The sequence below is a fragment of the Bos mutus genome, chromosome 17 (assembly GCF_027580195.1).
Source record: "Bos mutus isolate GX-2022 chromosome 17, NWIPB_WYAK_1.1, whole genome shotgun sequence".
In the NCBI taxonomy this organism is placed as follows: domain Eukaryota; kingdom Metazoa; phylum Chordata; class Mammalia; order Artiodactyla; family Bovidae; genus Bos; species Bos mutus.
This window is the reverse complement of record NC_091633.1, coordinates 138,057-148,072: the sequence shown is the minus strand read 5'-3', so window position 1 is coordinate 148,072 and position 10,016 is coordinate 138,057. Positions and strand designations below refer to the sequence as shown.

Genomic DNA, 10,016 nt, shown 5'->3' with positions numbered 1-10,016 from the left:
CCGTGGGGTGTGGTGGGCCTCCAGGCCCTGCACCTCTGAGCAGCGCAGGCTGTGGGGTGCTGAAAGCGCCACTCCCAGTTCTGAGGTGCCTTCCGGGGCCTGCCCCCCAGGTTCATATCACAAACACTGGCAGTTCCGCACTTGTTTATTCTGGCCCTTGTGGCTCGTTTGTGGGTGAGGGACGGGCTTGGTGGCCTCTGTGGCTGCTGCCTGGCTGTCCCCAGGCGGGCCTTGAGGACCCCAGGCTCCGCCTGTGGCAGTCCAGGCATTGTTCCAGAAGGCTGGTTTCCGCAGCCCCTAAGAAGCGGGGGAGACCCTGGCTTCCGGTGGGGTGTCACCTGGGGGTGCTGGTGGGGTTTGGACCAGAGATTTCTGGGGCTCCAGGGCCCCCGCACCATTAGGGTACTCCACCCTCTCAAACAGAATGAGCATCTCACAGTGCAGGGTCTGAGGGAACAGGTCCACAGCCACAGCCTTGACCGGTCGGAAGGGAGTACCCTTAACGCGGTTGGATGGGGCCCTGCAGAGGCTGTACAGGACAGAGCATGGTCAGTGCGTGGGTGTGGCAGGTCCCCTGCAGGGGTGAACCGGGCACCCAGCCACCCACCCGACCCCAGACTCACTCCACGAAGTTGCCCATGGCTGCCCGCGGGTTGCAGGAGACGTACAGCAGCCTCCGGACGTTCTCTGCCCGGCGCACGGCCAGGACCACCTTGGAGTCTGGGGAGACACAGAGCCTCACGGGGGGTCCCCAAGGAGCCCCCCGAGGGAAAGGCCCCTGGGCAGCCTTCTGCCTCCCAGCAGCCCCTGGGGAGGCTGCCACTCACGCAGGCCAGCGCGGGGCGGGTCCAGAATGGCCACGAGCTGCTGGGAGGCCAGTCTGCTCACCAGGGCGGGCACCAGCTCCTCAGCCCTGCCACAGTGGAACTCCACGTTGCTCAGCTCTGCAAGGGGCAGGGCAGCTGTGTCACGGGGCGCCTCCTACAGGCCCGCCAGGCCACCCTGTGTCCCAGAGCCCAGGGACCAAGATGCCTCAGGAAAGCCCTTCCCTGCGGGGTGGCCCCTGGAGAAGGCAATGGCACCCCACTCCAGTACTCTTGCTTGGAAAATCCCATGGATGGAGGAGCCTGGTAGGCTGCAATCCATGGGGTCGCTAAGAGTCAGACAGGACTGAGTGACTTCACTTTCACTTTTATGCATTGGAGAAGGAAATGGCAACCCACTCCAGTGTTCTTGCCTGGAGAATCCCAGGGATGGGGGAGCCTGGTGGGCTGCCGTCTATGGGGTCACACAGAGTCGGACACGACTGAAGGGACTTAGCATAGCGGGGTGGCCCCAGGCATCGTGGTGCACCATAGGTCTGCAGTGGGGCCCACGCCACGCGGGCAGTAACGGCTCATGGCCGCCTGGCTGCCCCCCCACTGCTGGCCCTCACCGTTGTCCAGGGCATTCACCCGCGCGTCCTCCACGGCCTCCTGGGACAGCTCGACCCCCACGACTCTCTTCACCTTCTGGAGCGGAGACAGGAAGGACTGATGAGCACCCAGCCCGGGCGTCCTGGGGCAGTGAAGGAGGGGCTGGTACAGGGTGGGGTCACACAGCAGATAGGAAGGGGGAAGACAGGAGCGGTGTTGGGGGTGCGCCCGGCCGCCGCAGTGGGGCTCACCCGGGCCAGAGCCAGGCCGATGGTGCCCGTGCCACAGCACACATCCAGCACCGTGCTGCCTGCGTCCAGCTGGGCCCAGTCCTGGATGAGCGTGTAGAGCACCTCGGCTGCAGCAGTGTTCACCTGTGTGCAGACCGGGCCGTCAGAGTAGCTCTCCGCCTGACTCCCTCACCGCTTCCCTGCCTCCGACTCCCTGGGCACCCCAGGGCCCCTCCCAGTCTCCTGGCTCAAGAACACAGCTCAGTCAGTGCTGCTGCACCCTGCTTCCTCCCAAGCGCAAGCCCTTCGGGCCCCGCAGCAGCAGGCACCGCAGACCCCGCCAGTGGGCCTGGGCTCCCCCCAGATACTCTGCTCCACGGCCACCACCCCATCGCCCTCCTGAGCCCAGGCTCCGGCCACCTGAAAGAAGGCGTGGGGGGAGATGCGGAAGGTCAGCCCCAGCACGTCCTCACGGATGCATCGGTCCCCGGCCACATGCTCCAGAGGCAGGCCCTCCTGGCTGGGGGTCTTTCTGTGGGCACGAGACAGCGCTCATTCACAGCCCTCACGTGGACCCCTGCCCCAGCCATCCTGACTACTGACCGCTGTCCCTCCTCCACGAAGTAGAGGCAGGTCACCCCACTGGCCTTGCCTGGCCCCTCCATGAAGTACTGTGCCAAAGATGTCTTCAGCCCCGCCAGCTCCTCCGGGCTCAGGTTCTGAAGCAGGTGGTAGAAAGAAAGGGCTGGTGAGACTGTGTCCAAGTTCACTCTAGCCTGGACGCCCCTCCCACACTCTGCCCGCCCGAGACCTGTGGGTGGAAGTAGGCAATGGCCATGGCTTGGCCGCGGCGGCTGGTACGCACGGTCAGCTGCTTCCAGTGACCTGAGTACGTCTCCGGATCGTATGCCGAGTAGGGAGTGGACCTGAGGGAGCCAGAGGGCCCTGAGTGCCTGTGTCCTCCAGCCCCACCACCAGAGCCCCCTCCCGGGTTGGACCCCATCTTCTGCTCTCAGACCGCCTTGGACATCCCAGGCTGCCAGTGACCTCACCGGATGAACTCCTGGAACGCCCTCACCACCTGCTTGGTGGCCCCAGGGATGTGCACTGTGTCGAAGGGGGCTGCCACGGCACATGTCCCACTCTTGTACTTGCTGAGCCGGCAGCCCACTGTGTTGTCTTCCCCGTCCACGCCGACGCCAACAAGGAACTCGCATTTGTTCCGATACTCGGTCTGCAGGAAGGGCCAATGGAAACAGATGCCGGTTCTCACTCTGACCGTCCAACACTGGCAGTGCAGAGGTGATGCGAGGCCCAGGCTCCCCGACGGGCCTGGCAGCTGAGGGCACCATGCCGACGGCAACCAACGGGTGCTTGGTGAGAACCAGAAGCAGCTCTAAGAGCGGGTCCCCAAGGCCTAACCTGCTGGGGGGAGGGCCGGACGCCCTCCAGGGGGCAGCAGGCCTTGTTGTGCTTGTGCCTCTGTGAGAGCAGCCAGGGCAGCAGGGCGCGGTTCGTGCTCCCGATCTCCCTGTGGGCAGAGGAGGGGCGGTGGTGGGGCTCCAAACACCCCATCCCCCTGGCCCCGGGGGCGCTCAGGACCCCGCTGTCTGAGCCATAACACATGGCTCTTACCGGGCTAGCTCCCTAAGAGCCTGTGTGCGAGGTGTAGGAAGCGGGCTGAGCGAACGCAGCGCCCAGCCCGCGATGCCCGCGCCTACACTCACCTGGCCAGCTTCTGCAGCACTTGCTCACACTCCTGCCGCTTCCGCTCCAGCTGCTCCTCGTAAGGAACGGCCCAGAGAGGGGTCACCACGTCGGCGACGCACGCGGCCGGGCCAGCGGGGAGCTCCCCACGGTCCTCCTGCCGCCTCTTCCTGGCCAAGGGGTCAGCCTTGGGTCTGGCCAGGCGCGCGCTGAGCGGACGGCCCTTCCAAACCGCCCCGTGCAGCACGCACAGAGCCTTGTCGCGCTCGGCGGCGCTGCGGAAAGTCACGAAGGCGCAGGGCGGCTGCCCGAAGAGCTTCGTCTTGTGGGGCTGCAGCCCGAAGCGGCCCAGGAAACGCCGCACGTCGCTGAAGCTGGCGTGGCGCGGCACGTTCTGCAGCTCCAGCTTGAAGACCTCCGAGGTGAACAGGCCGGCCCGGATGTAGCCGTAGGGCCCCGGCCCCGCGGGCCCGGCCGCCGCTGCCGGCTCCTCCTCCCGCCGCGGGCCAGGCGCCTCGGCGCCGTCCCGGCAGGGGTCCCCAACATGCGCCGGGCCCTGCGTGCAGACGGCAGGCGCGGAACTGGCAGCGGCCCGCGCGCCCGGAGCCCCGCCCCGACCTCCCCAGCCCATCGCCGCCCCGGCCCCCAACCCCGCCGGCTCCCCAGCACCATACTTCGCTGTCTAGCTCGTCCCCCATCGTCCGCAGTGTCCGTCGCCTTGCCTGGGGCCTGGAGCGCACACTGTCCGGCTGCGGCCTGGGAGGGGCCGGGACGCGAACCCGCGGTGCTCGGGGCCGGGCCTCGGCCACGCGCTGCGCCGCCCGCCTGCTCCCCGGGCCCGCCGCACTCCCGCCAGGCCGCCGGCGTGCTCAGGGCAGGAGGGGCGTCTCTGTCGTCCCCGCTTCCGGCGACGTCATCACCACGCGCAGTTCGACGCCCCCCCACCGCCCCCGCAGTCCAGTCCTCTAGCTCCAGGGGCGCGCGCGCGCGGCCGTGGGGCGGAAGTGCGCGCGAGGGCCGCCCGGAGTGTGTGCTCCCCAGCCGTCCCCCTCCCAGCCTGCCTGGCTGGCCGGGCATGCGCCGCGGGCGTTTTGGCGGGAAGCGCGGGGCGGGCCGGACAATGCGAGTGTCCGCCGCCCAAGCCCAATAAAGCTGCGCCGGTTTTGAATCGCGGCGCGTTTCCCGCCGCCGGGGTCAGGGGTCGGGGTTCGGGTCGCGGGGCGGAGGGAAGAGCGAGCTAGCGAGCGAGCGGGCGGAGGCGCCGGCGCCAGACGCGGAGGAAGGACCTGTGAGCAGCCGCCGAGAGGCCGCGGAGCCCGCGACGACCGAGCCCGCCGAGCCGCCGCCGCCGCCGCCGCCGCCGCGCCCATGGCGGCCGCCAAGGTGGGCCGGGCCGGGGCGGGCGTCGGGGGGCTCTGGGGCCGCTACCGCCGGCAGCCACGTGGGCGGGCCGCGTCGTCTCCAACCCCTGCCGGCCCGCGGGCCCGGGCGCCGCACCGCGTGACCTTGGGGTGGCCGGGCCTCGCGCCCGCCCCTGGCCGCCGCCGGCCCCCCGCGCGGACGCGGCCGGCCCACTCGGCTCCCCATTCATCCGGTGCCGGTCCGCGAGCCGCTATTCGCCTCCGCGCCCGCGCGGCCTGGCTGGCGGCCCGTGGCCACCTGGGCTGGGGAGGGGGGGGTGGTTGCCGTCCGGCCGAGTGGCCGGCGGAGGCCTGCGTTCCTGGGCCGAGCCGGGGAGCTTAGTTCGGGCGTCTTACCCTCTGGGGCTATGGATCTCCAAGCCACGTGCTCCGTGAGACAACCCAAAACCTGATCCTTTGTGCCCTGTAGTTAGTCCTCCGCACTGGATCAGAACTCTGTGGCTTTTATTTGCGTGAATACTCTTGATTTTCACGCGTCATTTCAGCAACCGAGATAAAGTTGGCAGAACTGAATTCTGCATACATAGTAGCACGCCGCCGCAACTTTTAAGCAAGAGCACAGATTTTTCTCACCCAGTAAAAACTCAAAAAAGGCTTTGTAAGAGAAGTGATCGACTCGAGGCCCTTCCCCCCACCCCGTTGTTGTGCCCTTAATCTGCACGTGGCAGTATCTGCGTTCCCATCTTACAAATGAAGTGCGGGGGCACGGGAGAGTTTGGGGAATCTGAGGTGGTGTCTTGCATCTGAAAGAAAATATCGGAGTCTAGTGGCTCACTGCAGATTGGAGAAAGGCTTTGAGGGTGATAGGCCCTTCACTAGTGGGAATGCCTCGCTCTGGGCACTGGTGGGGTCTGGCGCAGCCAGAAGGGTCACTCACGTCTCCACCCGCCTCTGCAGGACACCCACGAGGACCACGACACCTCCACCGAGAATGCTGATGAGTCCAACCACGACCCCCAGTTTGAGCCAATAGTTTCTCTTCCCGAGCAAGAAATCAAAACGCTGGAAGAAGATGAAGAGGAACTGTTTAAAATGTAAGTTGGCGTCTTTTCAGAAGTAGGCACGTTCACTGTGAGGTCGAAAGTGGTTTTTTTACAGGTGTTAAGGTCTTGGCTTGACCTTTAACCACAGAATTTTGTGATGGTTACTCCCATGTTGAGACTGAGCTGCTCTTGAATACACTCTTTCCTGGCCCCTGGGACCCACACTGCCCTGAGGCCTGTCCCACTCTGCCCACAGTTGACATCTTCACAGACCCCTGTCTTTGCCACCTTGCCTTTAAGACTCCCACAGCCCCGTGTCTGGCTGAGCATCGGGTCTTTACCAACACTGTCTTATTTTCTTCGACACTGGCATCCTTTGAAGCTCCTGAATTTCCGATTTAGTATTTTTAATGTATGAAATGATGCTCGGAATTACAGATAAAAGGTGGGTGGCTAGTCATTGAAGTTATATTTTTAAAAAATCATTGTGATCTTGGTGCCTTCAACAAGATGTTATGGTGGCCACGCACCTTGAAGCAGCACTCTCGGAAGCTGTGTGGCCAGGTGATTGTGAGAGAGTGCTGGCACCGCATGACACGGGGCCTTGGGAGACACAGCTGCCAGTTAGTGGGAATCGCTGGGCGGTGGGAGGGACGGAAGGGCCAACTCTCCACTGCTTCAAGTTCCCTTAGAAACACCAGAGTACGGTTTGAGTGCTCTGCTGTGGGTCAGAGGAGGGAAGCATAGGGGATCACCAGCACTGTGACCTCTCCTCTAAGACCGGGAGGCTTGAGACCAGTCCTAAGCGCCTGGGGTGGGAGGGGCGTCTGTGCCTCCCAGCCTCCCCAGGGAGGCCGGGCCAACGGGAGGGGCCTCCTCGTGGGCTCACTGCTTCCCTGCTGGTTTCGTGTGGCGCAGAGAGTAGTCTCCGCAGGAAAGGGACCGGCAGAGCTGGGATCCTTGGCGAGGCAGATGGCCGAGCTGCTGTGGGTGGGAAGGCCAGCTCTTGGCCCAGAACCTGTGCCCCGAGTGGAGGCCTGCAGCCTGTCTTCCCAGCAGAGGAAAGGCTCCTTGTCCCCTGCCCTCATCCGTGGCGCTAGGGAGCCCCCGCACCGTGATGGCCGCCTCGGCCGGCAGTGCAGTGGGCCCTGTGAAACGTCAGGCTTTCGTGTAGGAGCTGGGGCTCGTTGGGCCTCCTCGCTTTTCTGGTGATGTCCTGACCTGCAGTTCTGGAGTAAAAGGCAGAGATGTCTGGCGAGGCCTCCTGTGTAGACCCGGTCTCGTCCCTTCTATGCCCGCCTAACGCCTCGCCCCACGGCTTTCCTCGCAGGCGGGCCAAGCTGTTCCGGTTTGCTTCAGAGAACGACCTTCCGGAGTGGAAGGAGCGGGGCACGGGGGACGTCAAGCTGTTGAAGCACAAGGAGAAGGGGACCATCCGCCTGCTCATGCGCAGGGACAAGACCCTCAAGATCTGCGCCAACCACTACAGTAGGCGGGGGAGGGGCGGGGCCTCCGAGGGGGCGGGGACCCGCGAGATCTGTACCAATCACTGCAGTAGGCGGGGCGAGGAGCAGGGCCCCTCACTATCTACACCAATCACTGCAGGGGGCGGGGTGAGGGGCGGGGCTCTCGGCACACAGGTGACCCGGCAGGAACCAGAGGGCCCGGGAGGGTGATGTGGCTGGACAGGCGGGGACGGGCCTCCCAGTACCCCCATGCCCGCGCTCCGAGGTCCTCCCGCCCTGCCCCGCCCCGCCCCGCCTGTCGCTTCTGGCTTGGTCTTTGTTCTCCAGCCCAGTTTGAGGTGTTTCCCAGGGGTTTTCCCTGACCCTGCTTCTCTCAGAGCCTGGCTGGTCACCGGGTTTCCGGCCTGGTGTGCCTGTAGGTGTGTGGTGGCAGAGACGGGCCTTGAGTGCCTGGTAGGCACGTGGGCTCACCGGGAGTCTGGGCTGGGATGAGTGGTCTCGGTGCTGAGCGTGACGTGTTCCTGGGGCTGGTCCTGGGAGACTTCTGCCAGGCACGTGGGGCGAGTATAGCCGTGGGGCACTCGTTTCTTGGGAAGCTGGTCTCCTTGAGTCCCTGCGTGGCCTGAGGGATGGGTGGCCACGCAGATTCCTGGATGTGGCTCAATCTCTGTGGTGTACACGCTAGTCATGGGCCTTCGGTGTCCACTTCCAGAGGCCTCTTTCCCTGGGATGTCCTTGGGCAGTGCAAGGCCGAGAGTGGTGGGTCTCCTTCACCCCACTTGTGGCTTATGCATTTCGGCTACAGCCCTGCCTGCTGTGGGCTGGGTCCTGATGTGTGGCCAGGCATGGACTTGGCCACATGGTGGGCACCCTGTTCAGGAAGGCTGGGCCTGCCCAGCTGTGGTCCACATCTGCCCTGGGTCTGCTCAGACAGGGACAGGGCCATGGCAGCTGGTGGTGAACAGGTCTCGTGGCGTTGGAGACCCTTGTTGAGGTGTCCTCGTGGTCAGGGAATGGCTGCCCTCTTCCCAGATTCAGGACAGTCCTGCTTTTAAGTGGACACGGGGTTTTCAGGGGTTTGGGTAAGATCCAGACCCACAAGCCTTTGTCTGGGCCTGGTTGGCGAAGCCCCAACCAGGCTTTTGCTCTAGTCGGGCCTTTAGGGGTCGGGGTGGGGGCCGGCCTGGCAGCCATGCGGTCCTCATGGGGCTTCTCCCTCCAGTCACGCCGATGATGGAGCTGAAGCCGAACGCAGGCAGCGACCGTGCCTGGGTCTGGAATACCCATGCCGACTTTGCCGATGAGTGCCCCAAGCAGGAGCTCCTGGCCATCCGCTTCCTCAACGCCGAGAGTAAGTGGGCCTGGACGTGTGTGGGGGGCCCTCCGGGGAGGCCCGCGCTCACAGGGCTGTGTCCAGCCTGCCTTCCCCGGGCTGCGGCGTCCTCTCGCTGGTGTTGTCGAGCGTGGCACCCAGTCGCTGGCCGCCTGGTGCTGAGGCGGCCTCGCCTCTGCTCTGTGGGGCCTGCTCCAGCACAGTGCCTGGCAGGATGGGCTGCCCAGATGGGAGCGGGGTGTCCGTGGGACCCTCCAGGACTGTGTCCCCCTTGCTGCTCAGGGATCTTTGGGGGCAACCTCTCTTATCTCTGCAGATGCACAGAAATTTAAGACGAAGTTTGAAGAATGCAGGAAAGAGATTGAAGAGAAAGAAAAAAAAGGTGCCGCGGGCCTGTGGGTGGGGGCTCTGCAGACTCACTCTGCACCCAGCCGCAGCCCCAGGCGGGTGCTTTTTCCGTCTGCCACAGGAACTTGCGGGGGCTGTGACCTCTGCCCTGTTACGGGCAGCACAGCTACCCCGGTACACGGGTGCTTTCTGGGGGTGGGCTGGCTGTGTCTCCCTGGGGCCGTGGGGGCTTGGGGAGGTGCTTGTGCCTGCTTGCTTGGGCTTGTTCTGCCGCCAGAGTCCCGGGCACACGCTCGCCTGGAGACGCTGGGGCACGGCCGGCTGCTGCGCCTCCCATTGACCTCACCCCTGTGTCCCCCAGGGTCCGGCAAGAATGACAGCACTGAGAAGGTGGTGGAGAAGCTCGAGGCGCTATCGGTGCAGGAGGGCGAGCAGCCCCAGGACGCGGCCCCGGCGGCAGTCGAGGAGGAGCAGTGAGGCGCCCCGGGCACCTTGCCCCCGTCTCCCCGTTTCTTTTTTTAATTTTGCCCTGCGCCTTCTTTTCGGTTTGTTTTTATTCTGTTTTGTTTTTACAAGGGACTTTATATAAAGAACTGACTTCCAACATTCAGGTTGTTTTTTTTCCAAGTTTTTGCCCTCATGAAGACAACTTCAGAAAATCCATTCCCTGGTCACGAGAATGTACCGTGCTAACTTTCTTTTCCATAGTGGAAACACTTATTTATAGTCATCAAAATAGCGAATAAACAACACATTTGAAACCTGCACGGAGGCAGGACGTGTGTGCGCCGCCCCCTCGCTCTGCCCCGGCTTTGGGGTGGGGACGCCCACCAGGTGCCCTCGGTGTGCCCCGGGCTTTGACCGGGCATCTTTGGGTGGCCCTCTGCCCTGGCAGAGCCACCCGTCTGACCTGGAGCCGGGCACAGCCCCGTGACCGTCCTCAGAGAAGACTGTCCCCCGCAGCTCTGGGCCCTCTTGTCTGGGTGGAGGTGGGGCATCCTCGGGGGGCGGGTCTCCCCAAGTGCACAGTCGGCGCTGGTCTAGTGCGGCCCTGTGTCCTCCGCAGAGACCACCGGCTCCGAAGGAGTCCTGTGGGGGCGGGGGTTTGGGGAA

General features: G+C 64.5%; 2 protein-coding genes and 1 non-coding gene across 4 annotated transcripts; 2 read left to right on the top strand and 1 right to left on the bottom strand.

Moving 5' to 3' along the window:
- Nucleotides 1-127: 127 nt before the first annotated feature.
- TRMT2A (tRNA methyltransferase 2 homolog A) lies at nucleotides 128-4,319 on the bottom strand. The gene is made up of 12 exons (XM_070385644.1): nucleotides 4,027-4,319; nucleotides 3,373-3,908; nucleotides 3,068-3,176; nucleotides 2,698-2,879; nucleotides 2,457-2,571; nucleotides 2,249-2,364; nucleotides 2,066-2,177; nucleotides 1,667-1,789; nucleotides 1,436-1,511; nucleotides 828-944; nucleotides 624-720; nucleotides 128-529 (listed from the first exon to the last, which is right to left on the bottom strand). The coding sequence occupies exons 1-12, from the start codon at nucleotides 4,048-4,050 to the stop codon at nucleotides 298-300; spliced, it is 1,839 nt and encodes a 612-aa protein (XP_070241745.1). The 5' UTR covers nucleotides 4,051-4,319; the 3' UTR covers nucleotides 128-297.
- RANBP1 (RAN binding protein 1) lies at nucleotides 2,906-9,509 on the top strand. Of its 2 annotated transcripts, none has more exons than XM_070385646.1 (6): nucleotides 2,906-3,022; nucleotides 5,671-5,807; nucleotides 7,087-7,244; nucleotides 8,445-8,573; nucleotides 8,872-8,937; nucleotides 9,265-9,509. In XM_070385646.1, exons 1-6 carry the CDS (start codon nucleotides 2,951-2,953, stop codon nucleotides 9,378-9,380), a joined length of 678 nt encoding a protein of 225 aa, XP_070241747.1. In that variant the 5' UTR covers nucleotides 2,906-2,950; the 3' UTR covers nucleotides 9,381-9,509. The 2 variants fall into 2 exon arrangements, with proteins under 2 accessions (XP_070241747.1, XP_070241748.1); XM_070385647.1 differs by lacking the exon at nucleotides 2,906-3,022 and adding an exon at nucleotides 4,536-4,735.
- LOC138991519 (small nucleolar RNA SNORA77) lies at nucleotides 8,966-9,087 on the top strand. The gene has a single exon (XR_011467499.1). It is a non-coding gene; the product is annotated as a small nucleolar RNA SNORA77 (small nucleolar RNA).
- Nucleotides 9,510-10,016: the final 507 nt, after the last annotated feature.

What these genes read in the sequence shown, in the direction of transcription:
- RANBP1 (XM_070385646.1), top strand. Translation starts at nt 2,951, where the DNA reads ATGCGAGGCCCAGGCTCCCCGACGGGCCTGGCAGCTGAGGGCACCATG. An exon ending in GAAGAGGAACTGTTTAAAAT is followed by an intron (nt 5,808 to 7,086) that starts GTAAGTTGGCGT and finishes CTTTCCTCGCAG; the next exon opens with GCGGGCCAAGCTGTTCCGGT. An exon ending in TGAAGAGAAAGAAAAAAAAG is followed by an intron (nt 8,938 to 9,264) that starts GTGCCGCGGGCC and finishes TGTGTCCCCCAG; the next exon opens with GGTCCGGCAAGAATGACAGC.
- TRMT2A (XM_070385644.1), bottom strand. Translation starts at nt 4,050, where the DNA reads ATGGGGGACGAGCTAGACAGCGAA. An exon ending in TTCGTGGAGGAGGGACAGCG is followed by an intron (nt 2,178 to 2,248) that starts GTCAGTAGTCAG and finishes TCGTGCCCACAG; the next exon opens with AAAGACCCCCAGCCAGGAGG. An exon ending in CCCGCCCCGCGCTGGCCTGC is followed by an intron (nt 721 to 827) that starts GTGAGTGGCAGC and finishes GTGTCTCCCCAG; the next exon opens with ACTCCAAGGTGGTCCTGGCC.